At 37.6% G+C, this 27,412-nt stretch overlaps 1 protein-coding gene across 9 annotated transcripts; it reads right to left on the reverse strand.

The window, feature by feature from the left end:
* Positions 1–66: 66 nt before the first annotated feature.
* On the reverse strand, positions 67–27,412 carry mbnl2 (muscleblind-like splicing regulator 2). Of its 9 annotated transcripts, none has more exons than XR_009648965.1 (10): positions 27,028–27,400; positions 20,984–21,534; positions 10,460–10,624; positions 9,583–9,792; positions 9,155–9,391; positions 8,353–8,406; positions 7,867–8,020; positions 7,511–7,546; positions 3,079–3,860; positions 67–2,718 (listed from the first exon to the last, which is right to left on the reverse strand). XR_009648965.1 is itself a non-coding variant. In XM_060876626.1 (10 exons), the coding sequence occupies exons 2-10, from the start codon at positions 21,155–21,157 to the stop codon at positions 3,846–3,848; spliced, it is 1,134 nt and encodes a 377-aa protein (XP_060732609.1). In that variant the 5' UTR covers positions 21,158–21,534; positions 27,028–27,397; the 3' UTR covers positions 3,790–3,845. The 9 variants fall into 9 exon arrangements, 8 of the variants coding, with proteins under 8 accessions (XP_060732607.1, XP_060732610.1, XP_060732609.1 ...); XM_060876626.1 differs by lacking the exon at positions 67–2,718 and adding an exon at positions 5,566–5,654 and having other exon boundaries at positions 3,790–3,860; positions 27,028–27,397; XM_060876624.1 differs by having other exon boundaries at positions 67–3,860.

Here is a 27,412-nt window from a genome sequence, read left to right on the forward strand (position 1 = left end):
ATTTTAGAAATGCATGCACACGCTATCAACCTTTTCCCCACCCCATATTCATAAAGATAAACCACATGATGGTCATTAAAGGATTTTATTTACTTTGTGACAATATATTTTACAAACTTTATGTTTACAGAACCCAAAAAGCAATAAACTACTTAATATTACACAAAGAAACATATAAAAAAAACTCTTTAAAATCTTATAATGTGTGGCTTATTTAATCTGCATGGAATTGAAACTTGTGAATTCTTCCTTGTAACTGGTGTTGAATAGAGACTAGGAACAAGGTAGTGCTCAGAAAACAAAGTACAGCTTAGTACATGTGTTATTTAAAAGCCTGTTCTCCACATTAAGAAGCAAAATTACCCATGCATTTCTTCTGTTTGAATTAACAATCTTTGGGCTCTAATCCTACACGTTCACTCCAGTTGTGGAGAAAAGGTTTTATTACACAGACCCTTTTTTTAGCGTTAGGTTATTGAATATTAAGTTTTATATTTCGTTTTAGGAGAGCCAATACAGCCTTTTGTTTTACAGAAACCTTCAAACAACATTAAGAGCGATGAAATGATCAGAGCAACACATAGAAGATAAGGCAAATATCACAAGTGAACAGACTAAGGTAGTGAGTGCCTTGTAGCCCTCAAACTCATAAACCTGTCCAGAATGTGCTACAACAGTCAAGAGATAAATTACATTCTGAAATTCTTATCCACCAGACTGACACTAAGAAAGCAGGAGACGCACTGATACGCACTGACGATGAGACACATTCATATGTTTAGTAGAAGTTCTGTAATGAGAGACAGAACATGAGGCTCTCTGACACTGGATCATCCTTAGGGACAACACCGTAAACATTTCTATTTCTATTATTTCTATTATTATCTCTGAAACAAAACTTCAATTCTATCATAATGTCAGTGACGTTTGTTCCGTTATAGTGCTACAGCCGGATTGTGCTCACGCTCTAGAGTGATAACACACTGCTTTTTTTTAGCACTAGTATTTTGTTTTTAAGAAATTCCAACGAATATTCATTTACATCTGGACAGTGGAAATAAAACTGTGTAAACACTTATCTAAATAAGTGAAGTGAAACAATTTTTTAAGACTAATATACTTTTCAATTAAATAGTATGGTCCATGACAATAAGGCATTGAAACTAAGTATTTTCCCAGAAGGAAAATATATTTGAACCTAACATCTTTGAAAAAAAAAAAAAAGCAGGAACATCACTTACAAAAACAATTTCATTCATAGCAATTTTGAACGGTCACATTAACAAATTAGTACTGTTCTAAAATATTAGCACATTAAAGTGAACTATAAACTGAAATGCTGTGTTATTTTTAATTTGACATTACGTGAACACTTCTGCAGCCTGACCTGCATTGATGCGTCATGCAGTGTTGAGTGCTTCTCTCAGCTGGCTACCTGCATTACTCACTGCTAGACTTGTCTTTCACGAAAGCTGACTTCTGCCATAGTTACACACCTCAAACAACGACTATTATATCGAAGCATTAGATTCACAAACAACTGTGTAATACGACGTAACGCTTAATGCTTTTTTAATGAGGACACTGTAACTTTCCAAAGTCAAGCACCATGCTTTTATCTTCCCACACAAGTCAGGTGATGCAGGAGAAGAAAGTGGCACCAAGCTGGCCTTTTAAAACAGCAAGGCCCTACATCAAATAAATTACATTCATCTCAAAACAAAACATAACAATGGTCCATTAACCACAATCAATACCATAACATTACATAATAGTTCTCATATATCTTATAGATCACAACATAAATTATCCTCAGGCGATGCTGAGAAGTTAAATGACTACAACTCTGAGCAGTGCCTTTGCGTATCTAAACTAAAGATTGTCTAGGTTCTCACATGGCATTTTATCTCCGCCCTGAATTAAAACACACATATAAACACACAAACACACATCCAAATAGAAATTATATAATTGACTGTCTCCTAAATTAAAGTAGATTAGAATAGTAGAACCATTAAGTAGTAGGTCAGTTACATGTCACGCTGTTGTCAATCACTGCTCTAGGAAATGAAATAAACGTAAGTAGAATCCTAAAGAGGCCTATGGATTTCAATGTAAAATAAAACATCAAATGTATTTGTAAATTTTGTCCCAAAGCAACTGATTAAATGATGAAGTGCTACTTTGAGAAAATTGTTCCATTATAGGTGTTAGAAGTCTGAGACTCAACAGCCTGCAGCATTCCCACCTCAAGACAAATTCACCTTGTATAAGAGCTTAAAAATTCTATACAAAGTAGAGAAAAGGCTTTCCCAAACAGCAGTCACAGACTTCTCTTATACAGGACATCATTTTGTGTTAGTAGTAAGTATTTCTGTTATAATTTTCATGAACGATAAGGAAAAAAAATAAAATCACCAGTGAACATGACATCCATGATCATTCTTTTAAACTGCTTTTACCTTTTTTTTTCTGAGAGAGAGAAAATGACAGATTGCAGCAACAAAATTAAACACGAACAAATCTGTATCCATATTATGCTTGTAAAGAACATTGTTAGGCACTTATACAGAATCATAACAATAAATATAGAAACCAAAAAACAGGATGACCTCAGCCCAGTTTGGCTCGACCAAACACAGCTCGTACTGCCGAGACGTCCAGACACTAAGTCTAGCTGTAGGGCCCAGATGTAGTAACGTATGCTATGTTGTGTCACTAGGCACAAACACACACACATATAAAGTCACACACAATCATATCTTTGTTTCTGTCTTTTTCTTCCCACAGCACAGTATCAAGAGAATAAGAGAATAACCTCTACTGTGGCAAAACCTGAACACTACACTGTCAGCTAAAGAAATTATAAAAGAACGGCTGTAATGAAGTAATAAAGTTCAAATTTACATCAAGTTTTAAAGGGTTAGTGTGTCACTATTCTGTTTGGCCACTGTTAAAGGTGAAAATCTTTTTTTTTTCTCTATCAATAATTTGGCTAACAGTTCTCATCATCCAGGCTGCTGTATTGCAGCAGTGCTCAGGCAAAGCATTAAGTGTGGAGCAGAGAGGTGAACTCACTCTGTCCTTCTCCTGCATAGCTTTCACATGCCGTTTGACATTCTCCTACAGGGTTGTGATGCGCTGCCTGCCATCCTCTTGCATGGCTTTGATGTGTTTCGGCACTCGGTTATACAGTCCTTTCTGATGCCGTTGCAGGCAGATAAACACTCATATATCAGTATCTCTTGATTCAGCTTGGTGAGAATTGTGTAAATCCTCAAACTGGACTTCTAATAGTCTTTCTCAAGATGTTGCCCTTTTTTCTTAAAAGAAAAAAAATAAAAGTGCAAATAGAGTCACACAGTAAAACAGGTGTTGAATGATTTTCTACTCAACACTGGTGATGATACTGTGTATACGTGTAGAATTATATAATGTATATAAACAAGCAAAAAGAATAAGATTTTGTTCCAGTGAAACAGGTTTAGAAACATATATGTTTAATTAGTTTCTTTGTTGCTGTGTATATATTGTATGTATGTATGTATATATATATGTATATGTATATATATATATATATATATATATATATATATATATATATATATATATATATATATATATATATATATATATATATACACACACATATATATATATATATAATGTGTCTATATGTATAATGTTCTTCAACATAGCTGTAAAGAAAATATTGTTAGGCTGTGTGTGTGTGTATCAGCATGCATGTAGCAGTAATTCTGTGGAATTGAGGATGTTACATCCACACACTCTTTGATTAAGAAGTGTGTGTATGTTGCGCTGGCACTCTGTCTCTCTCCTGCACTCTATTTCAAAATGATCTGTTGCAAAAAGAACAAAAAGACATGTTAAAATATTTATAACATACTTTTAACAAACAGAAATTACAAGTGGCAGAAAAACAACTCAAGACATGATCTTAAATTTTTTTTCGAAAGATTTGAGATTTCTAATAAATAATGAATAAGTCTGATTTCTAGTAAGAAATACATAGGTTTTAATGGGAGCTCTTTTAATTACTTGTTACTGATTTTTGAGCAGTAAAAGTACTAAAACAATGTCTCTGAAAGTGAACCACGCTGTAAAGTAAATGTATATTTTATATATTATTCTTGTATATTTAGTTTTACCAATGCAAATCTATAGATGCAATTCATGATCTGAAAGGTAATTTGCACCTGATAATGAGTGATGTAGGGGTGATAGGGGTCACTATAATGTGACTTTTTTATGTTTAAAAGCAGATTTTTGGTTTGGCACACTGGTCAGCAAATTCATAAGCCATATAAAGTTGTATACATTAGAAATAAAGCAAATATATATTAAGGCAGAATTCAGGTGTAGGAATATCTATATATAGGCTACATACAGTATTCATACTCCTGCCTTGTGCCTTCATACTGGCAACTACAGTCTCCTCCTTATTTTCTTACCATTGTTTACAGTGTATAATGATCCAGTCATCTAACTATTAGCTTTGGAGTTAAACTAGGAATTAAAGTAGACTTAATCTGAAATGTCTTACTCTTTGTATCACCATGCTACAACATTTGCTTACCCATACTGCCCATGGCTTGCTAACTATAGAAATAGGCACTATGTGTAATATATAAATAGTCAAAATGACATCAAAAGCTGGTGATACAGATCTTAATATTTACACAGTATGCAATCACCTTCATACTAGGTAGCTTCACTCAGTCAGTCAGCTCATTAATGATGTATGCTCTGGTTTCACAGGCTGCACACATATGACCTCTGTGATAAATTGGTGTCACTGTGACATCAATCGAAGACCGAGGACTGATTTTAACAACCTCCCTTCTAGGTTTTAAGCTTATGTGTTGAGTCTGTGAAGTGACCAGCAGAGGGCAGTAATACATTATGGATTATGAATTTGCTCGCTGACACTTTAAAACTGAATTCAAGGGCAGATAGAATTTTATTCATTGTGCTTTCGTTATTGACAAATTGTCAGTTTGATCACTTTGGTTGTAATTCTCTTGTTCTGTCAACCAAAGAAACTGTTCTGTGTGCCAATGACAAGGGCAGCTTAATAAAGACAAACATGCAAAACAATGATAGCAATGAAGCAGCAAAAAAGTAACTACACACTGCATGTAGGGGGAGCTCCAAACAGCTGCTGTGAATGGTTGAGGTGACAGGAGCTGCTTATGGATCCAGACTACTAACAGCAATATCGAGCCAGCAAGAGCCAAACCAACAAAGCTCAGAAAACAGGGTTACGCTGCACACCTGATTCTCTAACCATATACATGCATGTCTTTCTTACAATCATTTAATTAGCTCTAATGACTGTTTGCAGAGTGCAACCTGTGTTAGAAAAGCAGCCAATAAGCTATCAGGAAATATTTCTTGATAGCTTATGTTTAAATGCATTTAAGCTAATAGAGAGCTAACAGAGATGCCTGATCTGTGTAAAAGGAGGTATTCCTGTAAAAGAGTATTTTCTGTTCCTGAACTAGAGGGTGGGAACAGTGAGAGAGAGCTTGTAAAGGAGCAAACCTGATTGGCGGTTGCCGCGGCGGCAGCAGCGTAGGGGCTTGCAGCAGGAGCGGAGGCGGTAGCAGGCGGGGCACTGAGCATCATGGGAACTTTTTTCAGGAAGGGAACCATGAAAGCAATGAACAAGGAGGAGCAGCGTTACGGTAACCATAGAATTGTGTGGGATATATCTGTATATGTGTGTGTTTGTATCTAATAAATGGTAAAGCCACTAGTATAAGTCAGACCAGCAGATGGCATGCAGACAACAAGCAAAGCAGAAGAGAACGGGAGAAAATGAGTCAACTTGTCTATCAGATGTAATCAATGCTGTATAATATCAAGTAGGTACAATTCATGAAGGCACTAGATTGGTTCAAAACAGAAAATCAAAAGAGGAAAATGAGGAAAACTAAGGTTTATGCTTGGGAATTAAATTGAAATTTACAAACCAAACAGTGTACAAGTACAATCACTATGAAAAATGGTTCAAGGCCAGAAACACAGACACATAAAAGCACAAGCGTAAAGGTAACCAAATGCAAGCACACACTCAGATTTGTAAACTTGCACCTGATTTTAAAAAGCAACCACAGACCCCATGTTCAAGTCAAAAGGCAGATTATTTTCATTTCATACAGCCACTGCTAACAGTAACTGTACTGTACTTATTTAACTATGTGTTAATCTTTAGACAGTCTAGCAATATTTAGATAAAACATGAGTGTCATGGAAGCAAACATGCAACAAATGACATATTGCTTTCTCTATCATAACATTTCAGTTATAAGACAGGTATTTTGCTCAGATTTGTGTAAGCACATATACGTTTAACGCTGCGACTGAATAATAATCAGCTCATGTAGTATATATATATTTTAAACATGTTTAATTTGATAAATAATTAGAAATAACTGATATAATAATTGAGTGTTTGATGTAATTACTGATATAAAATTACTGTTTGCACACAAACAGTCTGCTAAAATATAAACGTCAACTGAACTGTTTGAAAGCAGCAGATCAATGCTTATTTGCGTTGAAGATTCATTCAAAAAAATCAATCTGAGGGACCTCATGGTTTAAAGCAATGTCAAATCTTGTACTTTGAGTATCATAGTGAAAGTTTTTCAACACTGGGAATGCAGCTAATGTGCTAACTTCTGTGAGGTCTGGGAAACGCACTCAGCGGTTGAAGCTTGTTGTGCACAGTAAAAGGGGTGTTGCCACGGAACTGACTGAGGTTTGCATATTTGCAAATGATTCTAAGCTTGACACTGAGTGAGAAAGGCACTTTGTCACAGATGCAAATTCTAAACAAAAAAGGACAGGATGAATGTTTTAGATAAGCAAAACTCTGTGTTTTCCATTTAGTGACCAATGTCAATGTTTGATCAACCTTTTTGTCTAGTGACCCCATTATAACTGCCCAAAATTCTCCACCCACTGTTTCTTTTATTATTATTATTATTATTATTATTATTACTAGTAAGCCTCAAACCATTGCTATTCATTACACATGTAAACACATAAATTATTGATTAAAGTATGTACTACCACTGTATGTCATCTCTCCAGCTGGAAAGACTACCGTTCTATAATTGGGGAAGATTATGAAGATACACTGCAAAATATATGAGTAATATTGTATTTTGGCTGTTTCAAGCTAGATGATCCATTCACGATGTACACAGCATGCAGAAGAACATGATTGCAATGATCTAGTAATGGACTTAATTTCCAAACCAGAAAAAAACATTATTTTTACACTGTACAACATTTTTCATATTGAACTAAATTGTTATGATTGTAATAATTGGTCTTAAACTATAAGGCACAGAAGGCTTTTTGAGAAATAGCCCAGCTGAGAAGAACAGTCATACTTATTTGATCAAAACAGAATCAGAGCAAAAGAGACAGAAATGATGGGAAAAGGTCATAAGGGAATTAGCAGAATGAAACATACCAATGCCAGGTCCAGGGGACATGCACAAGACTGAGCCTGCAGCAGCAGTAGAGAGGAAACAGAGTTAATGTAACCACCCAGTTATAGAGTATTTCACATGCATCTACTTTATAGACGCCAAAGCTCACTGCACAGACATAATAGAGATCTTGGTAATGAGAGGTAGGAAAGCCCGAATACAGGCACAGAGTAATAAAAGGCTTTAGGCCAAAATAAAGTAGGAAGATTTAAACATGTGAGCAGTGGCTGACATCAGGTGGACCCAATCTAAGAGATGATGCTGTGGCCAACACATTAAAGAAACCCATGTGTACAGTATGTGTGTATGTTTGTGAGCATTCAGGTTTTTTGTGTACCTGTAGGGAACAGTGCAGTAGAATGCTGCAGAGGTGTGTTGGCAAGAGCTTGCTGGTAGTGAAAAACACTGGGGTTTAAAAGACCACCATGCCCTGCACTCTTCTCTAGAGCCACTCGCTTAGCCAGTGGCTGCAACATGCTGTGAGGAAATGCCTAAGAGAAAGGGAGCAAGAGAGCAAAACAGAATAAGAAAATGAATGTATGAAATCATTAAATAAACATCTAACATGTCTACGCTGAGGGCTAACATCAAATTGTGTTAATTAAATCATGACCGCTAAGAAATAGTTTAGAGAGATAAAATATAACCTGACAGACCAGAGGATTTGAGGGTAAATTTTTAGCATAGAGCACAGGATGTCCACAAACACAGGATGAGCAATTCGAGAATTTTAAACGAGGAAGCAAAATCAAATCTGAAAATAGCCACAGTACAATAACAGTGATTTAAGACCATGCAAAGCCAGAGGTGAAAGGTGAAGTACCATGTCAACAGTTGCCTCGAGGGGTCGCTTCAGCACTTTGGCACTTGACTGAGTCTGCACACAGCACGCAGCCAACACATGATGGCAGTGGGCCAATGGGAGTCAAGCGTATTAACAAACAGCAAGCACAGGTGCATCATGGGAACAGCATTGCATTGTGGAGAGGTGAGAGGAAAAAAAAACACAAAAAAATGAAATAACCGGAATGCTGTTTACTACTTAAACAATATGCATGCACACGAACAAAACAAGTTTAATCAGTGTTATCTTCGTTAAGTCCTACGAACAGTTCTGTTAAAAAAAGAAGCTGCAGAAAACACTACTATGGCACGAAATTGCATGATGCTTCATTAGTTGCTCAACAAAACCACAATAACTTGATGAAAATTCACGATGTTAATTCCCTGTTTGAAAAAAAAAAAACACACCCACACACAATACCTTCCATGGTTTAATTCTTTAGCTATTGGAATAGTAAAGATAAACTAATGAAGCATGATCAGTGGTCTGACAGCAGTTGCCATTCGATAGTTTACATTTAGCTGTAAAAAGGAAGCAGTCTGGGTTTGTATGTGTGAGTGTGTGTGGGAGGGTTTGAGGCAGTACGTTTGAGGGGGTGATTGTATACTTACTAGATCATTAATAGTAGCAGTGTTTTGAGTGCTGGTTTTGAATCTTTGTGTATCAGCATATGTTTATGTATGTGGGTGTGCACAATGTCACACAAAAAGCAATGAGAGGTTTTGAGTCCAACGTATAAGACGTAATATGCGTGGAAGCATGTGTGTTCACTGATCCTCACCATAGCAGCAGTTGCAGCAGTGCTCTGTGTGCTCTGAGAGCTTTTGAGGCGTGCCTGCAAATGAGCAGGAGGGTGAAAGTATTTGCACTTTTCTCTGGAGCAGCGGCTCTTCACATAGTCCATGCACACTGTCACTGTGTTATCAGTGCTGTCAATCATGGGGCTGTCACTAGGGTGGGCAAACCGACAGTCTGTCTCTCCTCGGGAGCAGTTCCCCCGCTGAAACTCTCTACACACCTACACATACAGCATCAGCCAACAACAAAAATAGCAACTTTCAGATCCGATGCAATGTAAGGACTGAAGCCTGGGTATATTTGTGCATCTGTGTGAGTGCTAGTGTGCCTTTAGCATAACGTTCAATACTGTCTGCATGCAACAGAGGGCATGAAACCGCTTAATTATCATTGTGTAAATGTTTTCTGTACCTCCAGCTTGTCAGAGCGCAATGTTTTCTGGGATGAGGAAGCGGAGTTCGAGCTCTGCACTGCTATTGCAGGGCTGCCAGAGACAATCACAGGGTTGCTCGGGAGCATCTCCGTAGCAACCAGTCCCATCCCATGAGTGACTGGAGAGAGGTAGGGGGAGTAACTGATCCCAGGTCCTGGCCCCAGACTCTGACCAACAGGAAAAGAAGACTGCAAAAGCAAAAACATAGAGTCCAGAACATGATTATTAATATTAATTAATGACTTACTTAATTTATTTATTGTATTTTATTTTTTAAATAGATTTTTTAGTGTTAGCTGTTGAAATAAATAATGTGGATAATACTATATGCCTTGTTTCACACAAGATTAATATGCAAAAGCCTAAATATCCAAATGCATCTACAATCAAACTAAACAGCAATAGACTGCCAAAGAACTCCAGGGCTCAAGCTGAGCTAAACTCACTCCACAGGATTCTGCACTTCACCTAGATCCTGGCAAGCTTACCATATCAATGTGCAAGATGGCTGCTTCTTTTACGTACTCTGACAGACTGACTATGAGGAGGAAAGCCAAGATGCCTCAGTAATTGTGCCAAACAAAGATGTTCAAGTGATTAATTTGGAACAACAGAGTACATAGCATTTGTGATAGAACTATATTTTCATGTAGATTACACTGATCCTGACATTAATATAAATGAAGTGCTCTTTGTGGATGTGACAGCAAGACACTTGATGTACAAGTGCAATCAGACAAATTTTATTTATGCTTATGCCACCCAGACGCACACACACACACACACACACAGCTTAAAAAGACTTAGACACTGGGGGCTTTCCAATATGAAAAGAATGATAGGGGTGGGACGTACCACAGCAGGCAAGCTGGATCCTGGCAGCATGAACTGCATCTGCTGGGCCAGCATGGCTGCAGCCGTCTTCTGCTGGATCAGGTTGTTCCTTCCATTGATTTCCAGCTGACTCTTCAGGTGAGATGGAGGGTGCAGATATTTACAGTTATCCCTTGAACACCGACCCTGGAATGCAAGCCATGAAATCAGTTAAAACTGTACGGAAATTTCTTAAATTGAAAGTAATTCCATCTAGAGTCAATAAGTTAATTTGATACACACTGATGTGGACAGACAAACAGAGCAGAATGGAGACGCAAGTAATTCTTTTTTTCAGGAATCATTTCTTCTATTTATAAAGCATCTGTTTCCCGACATGACAGCTGGTCTCAGGGAAAAAATGGCAATATCTTTAAACATATTCCTGTATGTGAAGATTTCATAAAATTAGTTTGATCCTACTGTATGGCCATTGAATATAAATCAGGGGTATGTGTTTGTACTGAGGTTTTAGTGAGCAGAAATCAGGCACAATACAGATAAGCGGTCAAAAGTAAGTATAGTTCATAAACTGGTAGCCGAGGCTGGGCATTCATATGCTGTCGCCACCAGTCAGCGGCTTTGAAAAGGACTACAGAGAGAACATGAAAAGAGGGGCTGAAGTGGTGTGTGTGTGTGTGTGTGTTTGTGAACTCATATTGTATGCTCTTTGGCAAGGGTCCATCTCCACTAAGCAATCAGAAGTCGGGCTGCTATCAGATAACCTCAATAATTGTGAGATGGATCTGCTGCAATTTAAAAAGTAGGAAATCGGCAAAATAAATTTGTGCTGAGAAATTAGCATCTCAACATGTATTTTGTCAATCTAAAGAAATATCATCCTGGATCTCCCTGATATATAGACAACTGGTTGGCTGTGTGTGTGTTGACTCACCTAATATGGTAGTTAGCACTATTTGTGGAGATAAATGTTTCTTCTCAGACACATAGGCAGGTCAGTCTGTATTGTATTACACTAAACTGTGGTATAGCTCAAGCAGTCTATTATTAGGAATATACAGGACTCATCAAAATAATAAAGGGGCTCACAATACAGCTCCTCATGAGGGCCTCAATCATGCAATTACTTTTAAGTAGGTGTGTGTGAACATCTATGTTTAGCTATGTGCAAGTTACTGAGAAATGCAGTACACAGCTCTAAACTAAGTAATAACAAAATCATAGAAAATACATCATGCCCTGTTTATCCAGAACAAAAGTGCAGTGACTGAAGAGAAATTTCATTTTCAAAAAAGTTTCCATAAATACTACTGGACCACGAGAAATGAAAAATAATATCTATTTTTGCTTTGCTAAGTTGCTTTGATCCCACACAACCTGTAGCTCACATTTCCATTACATCCACATCAAATTCACTTCAACTTCAATAAATCACCCACATCTCACAACATCGCTGGCAGTGTGTTCATCCTCCAACAAAACTTGCTAAACAACTTTGTGAGAAAGTCATTTTTGGCAGCATGCCCTTTATTGGTTCATGGAAAATTTCCTTTGCTCAAGACTCTCTTAAATGGTTCAGAGAGTTTATCTGTTAATGAAAAACATTTAATAAATGGATTTGATCAGTAAGTACATGTAAGCAAATACATGTAAGTTTCAGTGGAAGAATTTTACCTGAATTTTAAAAATGTGTTGCAACGATGGCTAAGGCGACAGATATGAGATAAACATAAATGACCTTCTATTATGTAATAAAACAAATAAGATACCATAAAGAAATGATTAACAGCTCCTGTCATGCCTATGCAAGAATTGGCATCCAGCTATAATTCCAAGAATATAGTCCGGCCTACAAACATGGCCACAGAGGACTACAGAGGGATTAGGGGCTCTCAGGGTTCTGAGAGGTGGTGGTGGTAGTGGTTGAGGGTGTTTGAAATGATTCAAAGAACATTTTACATTATTTGACATATAATTCAAATAGTTTTTGACCATAAATCTTACCACATTTGTGAAAGAAAACGAGCAACATTTATTGTGCTTAAAGTGAAAAGTGTATTCAACAAAAAAAGTGACTTAATGTTTCTATGATTTTGTTATTACTTAGTTTAGAGCTGTGTACTGCATTTCTCAGTAACTTGCACATAGCTAATACATGGAGCAATTAAAAATCACCTTTAAATAATGTTTCAACCAAATTATATATACTGACAAATAAGTAATATATCACTCAAAAGTTATGTCAAAATATGGTACAACTTATTCCCAACTCGTACTGCTTGACTGTCTAGATGATGACTTGCATCACTGTCTGCTACTGTTTCTCACACTACACTGCAGGAACAAGAAAGCAAACTATTTCTGTCAAGGACAGTTGTGGAAAATGCCGCACAACCCTCAAGAGTTTGGAAAAGAAGCTATCTAAGGCTGTGTTCTCAAATAATGTCCTTACTGAAGCAGTCAGCACCGGTTTTACATAACAATCCTAAGTAGTAGATTGTGTATTGAAAAATGTCCAGCGCTTCTGGGATGTTATGATGCTTTAACCAGTGGTTTTCATCAGCCTATCTAACCAACTACTAACTTTGTTAAGCTATCAAGCCATGTTAGATACTAATGCTTGTCAAGGTATCCAACTAACTAGCTTCACTAGATAATTTCACTTAATTCAGTCATATATAACCACATAATGCCATATAATAATTGGAAAAATTGAATCAAAATAATTTAAGTCTCCTGCATATATATCTATGTAAGTTAGCAATTTCTAAAGTTGTAAAATAGATTTCCTCAACTCACAAGTATTTAAATAGTGACACAATAATTTTGCCCCTGCACAGCACCACAATGAATTTGAATTAAGCAATCAAGATGCAATTAAAGTGGAGATTTTCAGCCGTAATTCAAGAGGCTGAATGAAAATACTGCATTAACTATTTAGAAATGGACAATTGGACAAACAAAGATAATTCTAAATATAATGAATATCTGTGGGGGGCACGGTGGCTTAGTGGTTAGCACGTTCGCCTCACACTTCCAGGGTCGGGGTTCGATTCCCGCCTCCACCTTGTGTGGAGTTTGCATGTTCTCCCTGGGTTTCCTCCCCCGGTCCAAAGACATGCATGGTAGGTTGATTGGCATCTCTGGAAAATTGTCCCTAGTGTGTGAGTGCGTGAGTGAATGAGAGTGTGTGTGTGTGTGCGTGCCCTGCGATGGGTTGGCACTCCAGGGTGTATCCTGCCTTGATGCCCAATGACGCCTGAGATAGGCACAGGCTCCCCGTGACCCGAGGTAGTTCAGATAAGCGGTAGAAAAATAATAAGTGTCTCCAACCCGGAATCCCTGACATCAGTTGAGTTTCCTTCGTTGAGATGACTGCCCAGGCATTTACTGAGGCTGCCCTTAATTCAGCGCTTGTGTGTCTTTCTGCTTTTAGTAAGTGAAAAACATGCTCAATTTTTACTGAGGTCAAGTGACTGACTCAGCCATTTAAGAGTGTTCCATTTCTTTGCCTTAAGAAGCTCTTGGGTTGCTTTAGCAGCATGTTTTAGCCATCCTATAAGTTTTGCAGCATTTGACTGAATCTGAGCAGAAAATATAGCTCTATACCCTTCAAAATTCCTCCTACTTCTATCAGCAGTCACAACATCAATAAACAGGAGTGACCCAGTTACACTGGCAGCTATATATGCCCATGCCATAAACCTGCCTTCACCATGTTTGACAGATGAAGTTGTATGCTTTGGATCATGAAGCTTTCCTTTATTTCTCCATACCCTCTCTTCCCATCATTTTGGTTAATCTTGGTTTCATCTGTCCAAAGAATATTGTTCCATAACCGATCAGGCTTTTTAAGATGGTTTCTAGCAATGTCTATTCTAGCCTTTCTGTTCTTGAGTTCCAATGGTTTGCATCTTGATGTAAAAAATAGTTTATACTTCATTTATTCTCTGTTGAGGCTCAGCTTATTGATGGCTTACAACTTACAAGTAACTATCATCCAGAGTTGACGGTACAGATAAATATCCAATCAGCTGTATAATTAGCTTGGCTAATGGGCATCTGATATGCACCAATCACACAAACATTTATCCAAATACTGATTTCTGATTGTTGAACAGGTCATTCATGTTGCCTGGTGCATAGAACTCTCACCATTGTTTTTATATTAAAGAACTCAAAAACACTTAGGTACTGCAGCTAAGCCTTTCTATTATAGGGAAAACCCTGTCACTGATCACATCCACCTGGACCTCATTACTATCACAGCCATAATCACAGACTCTCCTTCAACTTACTCTTTGTGAGGAATACACTCTGCAGAGTGTGCACATGTGTCTTTTGTCTTTCTTTCTATCTCAAGCCCTTTATTCGCTAATCGTCTTTCTGGTCTTTTGATCTAGCTACTGGAATTCATGTTTTTGCCTTTGACTAGTCTGTTTAACACTGTTTGTTTATTGTAATGCTGAATATGCTCTTGATTTTTCAAGCCCTCAAAGAGCTACAGTACTCACTAACTGGGCTCAATTCTGTAAAGATGCTACCCTCAATTCCTTGAACAACATGTCAATTTGCTCTGAGACTCTTATCCAGAACAGACCAGTTGTGAAGTTGACTGTCATTCCATCTTTCAAACGCTAAGCCACCGGACCCATGCACCATGGGCAGATATATCCTGACAATGTGGTACACCAGTGGCATTAAAGAGGGAAACTATGCATTTACTGCCGAAGAGCTCAACATCAGTTGTCCCTCATGACCCTCTACAAAGCTTCACCGCATGTTCTCCATCCTCATCAAGCCTACAACAGCGGTACAAACATTACAGGCAAGTTGAAAGTGTCAACATGATTAGGGGTTTCCTATTGGTTTTATAAGCAAACAACCAAGAGGACTGGGTATTTGGCAAAAAAATCTCACACCTTTCCAGTGCTTGTTTTACCAGCCACCTCTGTGCCTATGGAATAGCAATCCCACTGACTCATCCACTCCAGTTCCCACGGAGTGAGCAGGTGTGGAGACAAACACACCAACCCCTAGAGCACATAGCCCAAGTCACCAAGAAAGCTGCATACAGACGATGTGGAGAAACACCTAATTATGAACCAGGAGATTGTGTATAGCTGTCTACCAGAGACCTACAGGTCATAAAAGGATGCACAACTGGCACTGGCTGATTCAAAGTTCAAAGGCTAGATGGCATTCAGAATAAAAACAAAACAAAATACACCACCCAGGTTAATACACAAAAATATTGATACTCAAGCCTTTTAGGGTGGAGTTTTCCTTTAAGGGCAGTTAAGGAAATCAGCTCCTTAAAGAAATAAACAATGGGAGCAAAACTGGAATGTCTTGTTCTTGGAAAGCAAGTAAAGGAATTGGGCACAGAACAAGAAGAGAGTATGTGCGGTGATTTCTGCATAGAGGTGGTGCTAATTATAATGTTTTTGTGAAGAATACTCTAAGACTACAATAACAGTACTGACTGCTGAAGCAGCAACAATCACACTGAAAAAGGCCAAACCACATAAACTCAGAGCTCAATGGCAGGACTCCGGAACTCTGGAACCCACTCCAAGTTAAACTGGGTTTCTTTATTCTATAGCAAATACTGGATTTTTCTATAGGCACAATCAGTCTATTCATGGTGTAATGTTATCTTCAGTTCAGTGTGAGACAAATCACAAACAATGCAGTTGAGCTATTTTATATAACTTACCAAACTGTTATGACTCCCTGCATACGCAATATAGAAACACATGCTTACATTTTCATATTTGCTAAAGTTGAAGAAATGTGGTAATTAACAGATAACCTGGTGACAATAAAATGTTCCGTTCATTTCGCATTTTATATTATTATACACATATTATACATTTGGATGTTTGCAAATATTTTGGAAAATATAAGGGATTTGATAAAATTAAAACAGGTTAAGAAAAATCTGGGGAGGATGAGTGTGAATACGTACTTCCTCAGAGATATGTTCTGCTCTACCACTGCTTTTCCAACTGCTGCCAGGCAGCCGGACATGTTGGAGGAGATGCTAACTGCCCACTAACAGCTCACAGACGCCCACAATTGGCTTGTGTCACCTTAATCGACAGGGGGAGAGAGTAATTCGGTTCCCACCCAGAGAGCAGGGCTAATTATGTTTTGTCTCAGCCAAAGATGGCTGTCAGGTTGTTGGGATTCAAACTAGCAGTTATTCGCTGACAAGGATTTTCTGTTGTGATCCAAAGCTGACATAGGAAATGTATTAAAAGAGTATGGGCAAATAAGTTAACTTGGAAAACAGAAAAATTATATTTTTTCCAAATGAAATAAGAGCAAAAATGCCACCCAAAATGTTTTATACTTCAGAAGCTTCCTTACAAAAAAGAACAATATAGAATGATGGTAATTTCCACAGGTGCTTGACAAAATTGTGAATGTTGAATATAAAATCAGTGTAGAAAAATGATCAGCCATGAGCATCTGCAGGTTTTGACACAACTTGAGAAGGAAATAAAAGTGGATTGTGGGTAGAAATCCAATTTTTACTTTAACTGTAGCATACTAAATTCTTTTTAGGGGCTTTTTACACCTGGTCACTTCATGCGTTTTCTGTGAACGGATAGCTATCCATTCGTAAAAAGACCAGGTCTAAATGCTCTAAGAAATGTTTTCGAGATGGATATAAATCCAATCGTTCAAACCACTTCAGGAGGTGGTCTGGGACGCATTTCAGATGAAACTGGACAGGTGTAAATGAATGTTGTTCAAGCCACATACGTCAGCGTTATACTCCTCCCAAATGGAAGTACATCACTCGCAAGTGATCTTTCACCCAGGGGTCTCGTTGGGTCTTAAAATGCACTGCTGCCGCCAGTGAAAATGCAGCAAACAGTAAATGCTGTTTTTTGTAGCATAACCGTTGTAACAAGTTTTTTCGTCTTCTTTTTGATTGCATTCTGAAAACCGCATACGCCAAAGCGTGTTCCATTTCAATTACCCCGGAAATGAGGTAAAATATATTTGCATTTTGGGTGGGAGTAGAAAGATCGGATTGATATCCGATTCACCAAGATGCTTTTACGTGGTCTAATGTAAATGGAACGGTTTTAACAAATCAGATAGCTATCGGATCAGAGAAAACACATGAAGTGACCAGGTGTAAAAAGGCCCTAAGTCTATATAAAAGGATTTTCTATTTCTACAGGTTTCAGTACACAATGTTAGGCCTGGAATGCAAATGTTAAAATTTTGGTCCTACTTGGATTGATTTATTGAATTTTTTTATTCCATTTCTTGAACCCTAGTTTTCCTATATGTAGTCAGTCTGGCAGAACAAGCCTACAAACACAAGGTTCTTCTGTATAATGAAATCGCTGTACAATATATTCCTGTTATATTTCTCAGTAGTTCACTGTTGAATAACCTCTTGCACACTACAGTAAGTGGTTTATCATTTTTAATTTTATTCCAAAATTGTTATAAGTCTAACTGTAACACAAATGGGTCACAGCCATGAAACGTGTACAGCTTTTATTTTAATTCTCCTAGTCTAAGACCTAACAGAATGCAGGTGTGAGACATGGTTTACACATGCTTTTAAATAAACATCAGTGCAACCGAATTGGGTGGGGGATGGAAAACAAGAGAGATGTGTGTCACGATGGCATATGTCATGAGTGAAAGGGAGTGACAGCACACTGAATGCTGTGTGTTGTGGTGAGCAGAAAGCTGAATATTATTTGACCATTACACGACGTAGACATGCAGCACCTGAACCAACAGCAGCCATCTGCTGTTCTTCTGACACTTTATAATAATGATCATTGTGTGGCACATATGCAACATGATCTGATGAAAAGAATTTCTTAGCTTGCATGAAAGTGAAAACTGGAAAATAAAAAATAAAAAAACCACCCAACAACTTATAAACAGGTAACTGCCTGAAGCACAAGACAAATAAAGGTCAAATCATCTAGCTGAAAAAAAACCCAAACACCTCAATACATTTTACCTTCAACACTATATGCCAATAAAAGCAGAAGCAGAAGCTTGTGGCCTGTAAAATCTATTGACCCTGCCTCCCTAAATCTATACAGTATCACTGAGAGGATAAGATCATTCCACTGGAAGAGACACTGCTCTAAACACGGAGAACATACATGATACATTCTTTTTGAGAGAATACATCTGCTCAACATTAATATTAATGTAAAATATGATGCAAATGCAAAAACAACAATAGAAAAAACAATAATACACACTTTAAAATAGCTTGACCCTTATACTTTAAATGTAATAATAAAGGGTCAAATGTTTTATAATCAGATTAGAGGGATTTAATGCTCAGACACCAATCAATAAGGAAGGATTTAAAGTTGAGTCAGCAATCTAATTTTCACATAAATATGATTGAGTATTCAGCTGTACACCCACTTATGTCTGTCACAGTTATTACTGTCACTATCCGTTCACATGCCTGCAGATAATCATTAGCATTTATAATCAGGTATAAGGTATCCTATTTGTGTGGTTACTTTTGGTAATAGGTTTTATATTTTTAAGACATTATTTATGCTCTTTTTCCCCTTTAATGTTTCTAATGTTAGGAATAATTTATAGAGGGAAAGTTAATTATTGACAAATAGCTATATATTTGCAATATTTGTCTGCTGTTGTGCTTGATGTTTAACAGCAGCATAAAGTGTGTGTATGATGATCAGACCTCAGCCAAATGCCATACTAATCGTGACAGGCCTACACACCCACACAGTCAATTTTTAATTGCGCATCATACAATATCAAGATCCAGCTGTTGGTTTGCTATGAGATGTAGTGTGTTTGAGTAATAAGATGGACTGATTAATGAAAAGAAAACACTAAATTGTTATAATGGTGCAAACATTTAAACTGTTAAAGTCTAACAGTCTAAGCATAGTGGCCACACATATTCTTGCATGCAAAGTCTGTCATCTTCACAATTTCACATTCTCTGACAAAAATGGTTTTTGAACAGAGAGTGACTGACAGCCAGTATAACAGAGGCAAATAACATTATGACAAAGCAAATGGAGGTGTGGGGGGTTCATAGAGAGGAAAGAGAGAAGAGAAGACAGGAGATATAACAGCTGAACACAATTAAATTGTGAAAGGTAGTAAGTATACTGTCCCTCTAACTGAGGGCTGTGTGTGGGCTGTGCATGCCTGTGTATTTCTGAATCCTACCCTGCACTTCACCCAGGCATTTGCACCATTAGTCTCTAAGACATGTGCTAAGTAACCTAAAATGACATGAGTCATGATAAGTAAGGCATACTGAGCACACCGGGGTGATCTCTCCCCTGCTACTGTGGAGGACCTGAATTATATGACCACATCCCCTCCTGTTTCTCAGTACTTCTGTCACCTTTACCATTATAGAAAATGAGGTAAGGGCATAAGAGCATGTAAGGGCATACTACAAGGAGAATACATTTTACTGGGTGATACAAACTAGAGACACTTGGCTCCAAAATTATTTAGATGCCAAGATTAATACAAAATTACTATGAAATATCATGTTCCAGAGGTGCTGTGAGATGTCCTGGGAATCCTGTAATGCTAACTCACAGTAATTCAGTCATTACTCAGATATGCCAGATCAGATATCCTACATCATCACGCCCTAAGCAGTACGGGAAAGGTCCCTCCCTTTAACATTACCACAAATTCCAGATAAGAGTGGATAACTAAACACACTAATCAAAGAATCGAATATACAGAAACCACCTGAAAAATGTCTTTTCGGTGTGTAGCTGGCAAAATGTAACCAGCAAGCTTGGCTACATTTGTCTCAAAGCATCACAGAGGGCATGTAATCTCTCTCTCTCAGAGCAGCTCACTGATGAATCATAATAGAAAAAAGGTTAAACCGTTTAACTAACTAGCTCTGTATTGATCTAGTATAGTTAGAGTGTGCCAATGACTCAACAAACACAACACTGAATAGAATAGAACAACAGTGCACAAGAATAACAACAGTGCACAAACAACCAATGGCATTGAGCTAGCTGGTTAACCTTAAAGTGCTACCTAAGAGGCCAACACTTTAAAACAGAGCATTTTCTCGTTCTCTGATCACTCAGTTACATTCACAATGAAGTTTTTATTCTAATAACACTTCTGCAATTCTGAAGAGAAGACAAAACCTGAGTCTCAAATACATGGGCTGCATCTCAAGCTGTATAATAACCATAGTTTGTTATAAACTAATGGGGTAATTGCTTTTCACATTTCATTATATTTGATTGTAGAATGTGCTTTGGAATGAAACCTTACTGAAACTGAATGACTTGCCTTTTTTAATTGTTACTCGCAACCCTCAGATAAAACCATGCGGTGGAGAGAGCACTGCAGATGCTCTGGAATGGCCTTCCTGCCTTTACCAATTTTAGAAAATGTTTATAATTTTACATAAACAAAAGCTGAAATGTATTATAGAATTGAACAATTAAGATGAATGCTTAGGACAGCAGTGTCAAGGCTCAGATTTTCTTTTCCAGTGCTTCTTACCTTTAGGGAGTCAAAGCAGGCGATAACTCGGCCATTGTCCACCTGACAGCTCTTGGGTGGGTGAGCAAATTTGCATTCTTCGTCACTGCGAGAGCACGTGCCTCTCTGGAACTGACGACACACCTCCAGAGTCAGCCACTTAGTGTCGCGCACAGCTGGCAATGCCACAGACATTTTGCTGACAGCCACAGTGAAACACACTAAATGAGATATATGGGCACTTATCCACTACGTTCAGGATGACTGAGTATGGCGTAGTTGTTTACTGTAATAGGTTGGTGGATTGTGAATCACACGTCTGTTTTTATTCAAGAAATGTAATGTTCCTGCATAGCATGATCCGCACACTACTTTGACAGCAGGCAGTTTATGCTTTCCTGTGGCTGTGGGTTGACTGAATGCTGCAGTCAGGTGGAGAAAGGAATGGTTTGAGGTGGGAGGATTAGTACTCTGACTGAGGTGGAGAGAGAGGAGTGTGGGTGGTACAGGCAGGCAGCGACCAGAGATCAGCGACACAGGGAGTCATCTGAAAGGCACTTCTTAATAACGGTCTGTTAGGAAATAAAAAGAAAAACAAAAGATATTATAAAAACACAGATTATTCATGGTGTCAAACCTCCTGGAAAGGCAGTCCAGTCAAAGTGATGAACCATGAAGAAGCACACAAATTTTAGGTTGATTTTAGTATAATTTTTCTTGCTACAATCTAAGGCTTGAAATAAGGCCTCCACAGATCCTCCTGGCTGAGATCTCTACTTAAACGGCAGCCTGACGGACCTGTATCGGATCAGGGCACAGCATAAATCCTATTATATCACATACTCCAAGGGGATTTGGTGAATAGACAGAGTAAGAGCTCACTTCAGAGAAATCAGGCTAAGACTGCCCGGCAACAGCCAAACACAGAAACACATAGCACTGACAATGATGTTATCAAAACTGGACTCTGTTTCCTAAATGCATTGCAGCTTCATCATTTCCTGAACTGGTAGAAAAAAATGTTCAATAAAGGCCTACATGCCCTAATATCTCATGTGGATCAGGATTGGAACAGATGTAATATCTTGGCCAAGTTTTGCTCATGCAAATGAGAATACAAACCACAAATTATGTATAGACAAAGCTTCTTTTGCATAAACCTCAGAACACAAACTGTGGACTCTAGCAATTCTAGGCAAACACTTGTTACTAAGTGACTATAACCTTTTAAAGGCTATTTGAGCCAGGTTCAGATCACTCAGCCTGGTGCATGAGATAAAAGTGCAGTCCTTAGTAGTTCTGAGCAATCTGAGCTCCTAATGGCAGGATAGCAGAGCAGGTCAATTATATCCAATCACATTGTCTGAGGAAGGAAGCACTGCGAACAACTGACAACCTCAGCTAAAGGGCAAGGGTTTATTTTGGGGGACTACCACTGCCCAAATTTTTGTCAGCTACCATTAATTCCCATCCAGTACATGGCTCTAGTCAGTTTGTGATGAGAGGAATGATGTGCCAACCTTCAAACACACAAATCCTTTTTCCAAAGTGTTTTGACTGTTTAGAGTTGAGTAACTTATTGATAATGAATCTGCTTTTAAACTTATATGTTTAAGCAAACTCTCACTCTGCATATACCAGCCTTATTAATTGGAAGGATAAATCTCACATAATGAACACTGCTGACTTTTGGCCCATTTCTGCTTTAAAACTCTAATTCCAAACTAGCTCTTCCAATTTTTGCCATATCTAAAGTGACATGAGGCATACATCCTACTTTAATAACTACAGCACTATTCAAAACAAACTAACATATAAAGATAGAAAAATCTAGCACAATGCAAATAAAAATATTTACTGATTAGTTAATTTAGTACTATGAGTTAGTTCATCTTAATTTTCGTGCAGGCATGCAGAAATACTCTTGCTTGTAGTAATTTAGTGGTAGCCCTGTCAACATGAATGGAGTTAAAGTTATTTGGCACTGTAAAAATTCTTAAAGCCATAAATCCAAAATTTTCAGCCAAGAGTGACTTTTAATACTGATCTTTGCAAGTTAGCTATGCACAAGCTAGATCCAGTAGGCAAATGCTGGCCTTTAGCCTTATTCTTTCAGTTTGTTTAGCTACTATAAGTCTTCTTCCACTTTTGGCTTTTCCTGTAATGGGTAGCCACAGCAAATCATCTCTTTTCACCTAACTATATCCTCGGCATCCTCCACTCTCGCACCAATTAACTTCATGTCCTCTTTCAACACATCACTATATCTCCTACTGACGATTCGTATGTTTATATTGGTATGTTTTACACCGGATGCCCTTCCTGACACAACCCTCTCTATTTATCCGTGCTTGGGATAATGGGACACAGAAGTCACTGGCTTGTAATCCCTGGATTGTTTAGCTACTATGAGTATGGCCACTATTTTTCTGAAGCTCAGCCTAAAGAGTGAAAGTATATAAGCATGGATGTGGCCTGTATCAGTCAAATATGGCTGGCTACATATTTAGTAACTAGAACCTCCAATGTATTTTATAACCTATATAAATCTTAAAGAAATGTTATTGTTGCTTTTTCAGGGTAATTTTTCTACCATGACATAGATAATGTCTGAGATATTTTACAACATTTTAAAAAACATGGATTTTTTTTCCTGTAGAAAATAGAGTAGGTATCCCTGATGCTTCATTTCAGTATTGCCCCACTCAGTCATAAACCACCACCAAAAACAATATCTGCTCTGTAAACATCAAAACCCGGCAACTTATCAGTAGAATACTGTTTCCTTGAATACTTTGCTTGTGAAGAGATTTTTATTCAGTTTAATACTAGAAGAACAATAGCTAGTTTAAAGCAGCAGGGTAAGTAGGCCACACACATTACCCTGTGTGAGATGGGCATCAACTCACTCATTTAAATGAACCTCATTTTGTTTCCCCAAAGGATTAAAACATAATTGGGGCAATTGTCTTTTTAATACTCGGTGACAGAACAAAATAATATTTACAAGCTCAGTTTAAAGGTAAAAAAAAACATTTATCACCAGACAAATTATGTATTAATGTGTTTAATGTCGAAAAACAAGGCAGCCTACTAATCAGCATCATTAGCAAAAGTTAAGATGGGCATAGTTACTGTGTAGGTGTATGTAAACAGGATATCTGACTGGCTGATGGTGGGCAGAGATACTGTTTTACATTCTGCTGCTCAGTATTCTGACCTTTGGCTCTGTGTAGGCGTTCCAGCATTTTTTCCTGCTGCTGTTTCACAGCATCACTGGGACTGCAATACCTAAACCAGTGAGTGTGCCAGGGTTTTGTGCTATACTAATTAGCTCTGATGTGTGAGTATTTTGACCTTGTGGAAGAGATGTGAAATGAAGAGTTTTGTGATACTGAGACACTCAGGAAAGGAGGAAAAACCAAAGCAGATGTCTACATATACATCCCGAAGTGTTTTCCTTATCAACCAATTGGCCAGACAGTAACATGCAATTTGTTGCTTTATAACTTTAGATCTATACAAAATTAAAATCTATAAAAGCAACTCATGACCATGATACTATGTTACTGTTTAATAAGCTATATTATCAGACACAGTCTAATGGTGTTCAAAGGACAAGGACATGTTTTTTTTTTTTTTTTATAAATATGATCTGTTCTCTCCTCTATTACACTCGATCCAACTAATAATAAGACTTCCATCTTTTAATTTAGTTATTATTTTAAAGTATATACTATTCAGTTATTATTCAGTAACTACATTGACCTACAGTGAAGAGAAAAAGGTATATAGGTAAAAAGGTATATAGTTACCAATGTATCTTGGGATTTGAGTTAATTATTAAGCCCTTCATCAGTTAGATGATTATTGCGAAGAAGAGAAAATCTGAAATTGTGCTGGGTAGTAGCTCCCCAGGAGAAACCCTGGCCTAAATCATGCCTGGTTTATTCTGAGAATCACCCCTCAGTTCCTTTCTTAGCAGCTAGGCCAGTATTACCATAATTGACACTGTACTGAAATCAAATTCATGATGTACACTATATGGCAAAAGGTTTGTTATTACCTGACTGCAACACCTATGTGTGTTTCTTAAACATCCTGTTTTATATTTTGTTTTCGTTTGCTGTTATAATAATCTCCACCCTTCTCCTCTCTTTAGGTTTTTCCACAACATTTTCCAGGTCATCTCAAAGGTGGTCACTGGCGTTTGGTTAAGTCTATACGCGGTTCTTATTTGGCATTTCCAGTGAAGCAAAATCTTAATGCCATAGCAACCAAATACATTCTGTACAATTATGTGCTTCCAACAGTTTGGGTAAGATCCCCATATGGGTGTGATGTTTAAGTGTCCACCTACTTTGGCCATATAATGTACATAATTATACACAGGTAGATATATATTGTTACTAGATTACTAGACTAACCTTATATACACTTATTACTGCCTATATTTTTATTTATTTCAGTTTTTACAACTGAATGATGCCATGCAGTTTATTTTGCTTGTCTATACGGTGTACAGTAAGTATACATATGACATGAGACAGATATGATATCCCTTTAACCTTGAAATATAACACTATCAATATTCTCATGTGGAAAAGAGCTGGTACTTCTTGCTTAAGGTTCCCAAAAATGTGGCTTAAAATAGAAATTATGGATCATGCTAAAAGCTCAAATGCATGATCTCTGGTTATGTTGAAATGGTCAAATGATGCTGTAATTGAGTTTTCTGAGCCAGAGGCGTTGTGTCTAAATTAGGCCAGTACTGATCTGCACTGATGAAAATGGCTGAACTTGCTGTATCTGCTGTGGGACACACACTGGTTCTGGTTATAGAGTTATTGCCAGTTAGTTAATTCAGTAAATATAAAAAGACACAATTATTATCATGATCTGGTCCAGACCCAGTTTACAAGCTGGTTGTTTCATGCATTGTATCTGAATTGAAATTTAAAAAGATGTCATCCACATGTGTTTTTACTTGTATTTAATATTAATCTCTCATATGAGAGGTTATTTTCACACTTGACAAAATACTCTTTTTTAAAGTATAGTGTCATAGTATTATATTGTACTTGTCAAATGTGTCAAGGACATATTTGTATGTATTTTATAGAGTAGATCTGAGTGATCAGATTTAAATCATGCATTTGGTGCATTTACACTTTCACTGTTCTGCCCATAAATTCTGTTCATCTGGATATAACCCAGATACTCATGAATCATTCCCAAGAATAAATAAATAAATAAGCCCAGTGACATTGTTTACACATTAAAAATAAAATCCTGACTATCACTAAACTACTAATCTGACTATTAACACCACAATCTCCTCTTTTGTCCTACAGAAAATTTCTCTTGAGGTGAAAACGAAAGTCAACTTTCTTATCCAACACTTATCTGACCTCTCCCTTCCTTTTGCTCACGTTTCCTGAAAAGCACTTCCTGTTGTTGAACGTTGCAGAAAACATCTGCGTCTAAAATTCATATCTGTCCGTCAAGAAAAAATCTTCATCAACTAAAACACGGCTCGATAGATCCCGGAAATATACTTTCAAACCCTAAGCGAGTTAATGAGTAAAGTTTACACCCCTTGTTATATTATTATTACACGGTTGTGACTCTTTTAACTGGAACTGACATAACGAATAATGACTGGGCAAATCTGGAGACTTTGTGCTAAATGTTATGCTGTTCTCCAAAGTCCAGAAAAGTTGCTCAGTTCGTTTATTGATGTCCCATACAGACAGCTAACTAGCACAGGTATAAACACCTATAGTTAGCTGATTGACTAGATTCTAGTTTGCGAGCTAAACTTACGGGAGTTTGCTAGCTAGCAACTACGGCTAATAATACAGGCGCTAGCCAGCTAGATGTCGCCGGCCGGCGCTCACTTCAGTTCACTGGCGTTTTCCGTTCATATTTGTGCTTTTCGTAAACGATAAGCGTCAATACGTTCACGTTACTTGTGCAACACATAGCTCATAAAGTTTTCTGTTTAAAAAAAGATTTAGTAAGTTAGTTAGCGGGAATAACTCCCCAGTTTAACACCTGCTTACCTCATCGCCACCAAATCTCGCTGCTAGCCAGAGACCGAGTCACGAACCGACACCGCAACCCACCCGATACAGCCAAACAAAACACTAACGAGCTCGAGTTCAAAATTAAACATAAAAACTCGACGCGCTATTTAACATCTTATCGTTCAAACAGATTTGTAAAGGAGACCGCGTCCTTTACGGTTAATACGATACTTTTTTTTAAAAACACTAGCGCCGACTTTTCCTTCGAGCAACAAGCATTTGACAGCTTGATTCTGTTTTTCAGGAAGGGCTCCCAAGTTTAAAAAAAAGAGGAGGGGGCCACAACCGAGTATCGTTTTAACCGGAGACTCGGAGAAAATAATCAATAAAAAACTTTAGGCTGTGTTAAACTACTACACAC

The sequence above is a fragment of the Tachysurus vachellii genome, chromosome 8 (assembly GCF_030014155.1).
Source record: "Tachysurus vachellii isolate PV-2020 chromosome 8, HZAU_Pvac_v1, whole genome shotgun sequence".
Lineage (NCBI taxonomy): Eukaryota > Metazoa > Chordata > Actinopteri > Siluriformes > Bagridae > Tachysurus > Tachysurus vachellii.

Coding starts and splice junctions, on each gene's coding strand:
- mbnl2 (XM_060876621.1), bottom strand. CDS start 21,157: ATGTCTGTGGCATTGCCAGCTGTGCGCGACACTAAGTGGCTGACTCTG. Junction 10,625..20,983: donor CCTGCTTTGACTCCCTAAAG/GTAAGAAGCACT, acceptor CTTGCATTCCAG/GGTCGGTGTTCAAGGGATAA. Junction 8,021..8,352: donor TCGAGGCAACTGTTGACATG/GTACTTCACCTT, acceptor CCTTTCTCTTAG/GCATTTCCTCACAGCATGTT.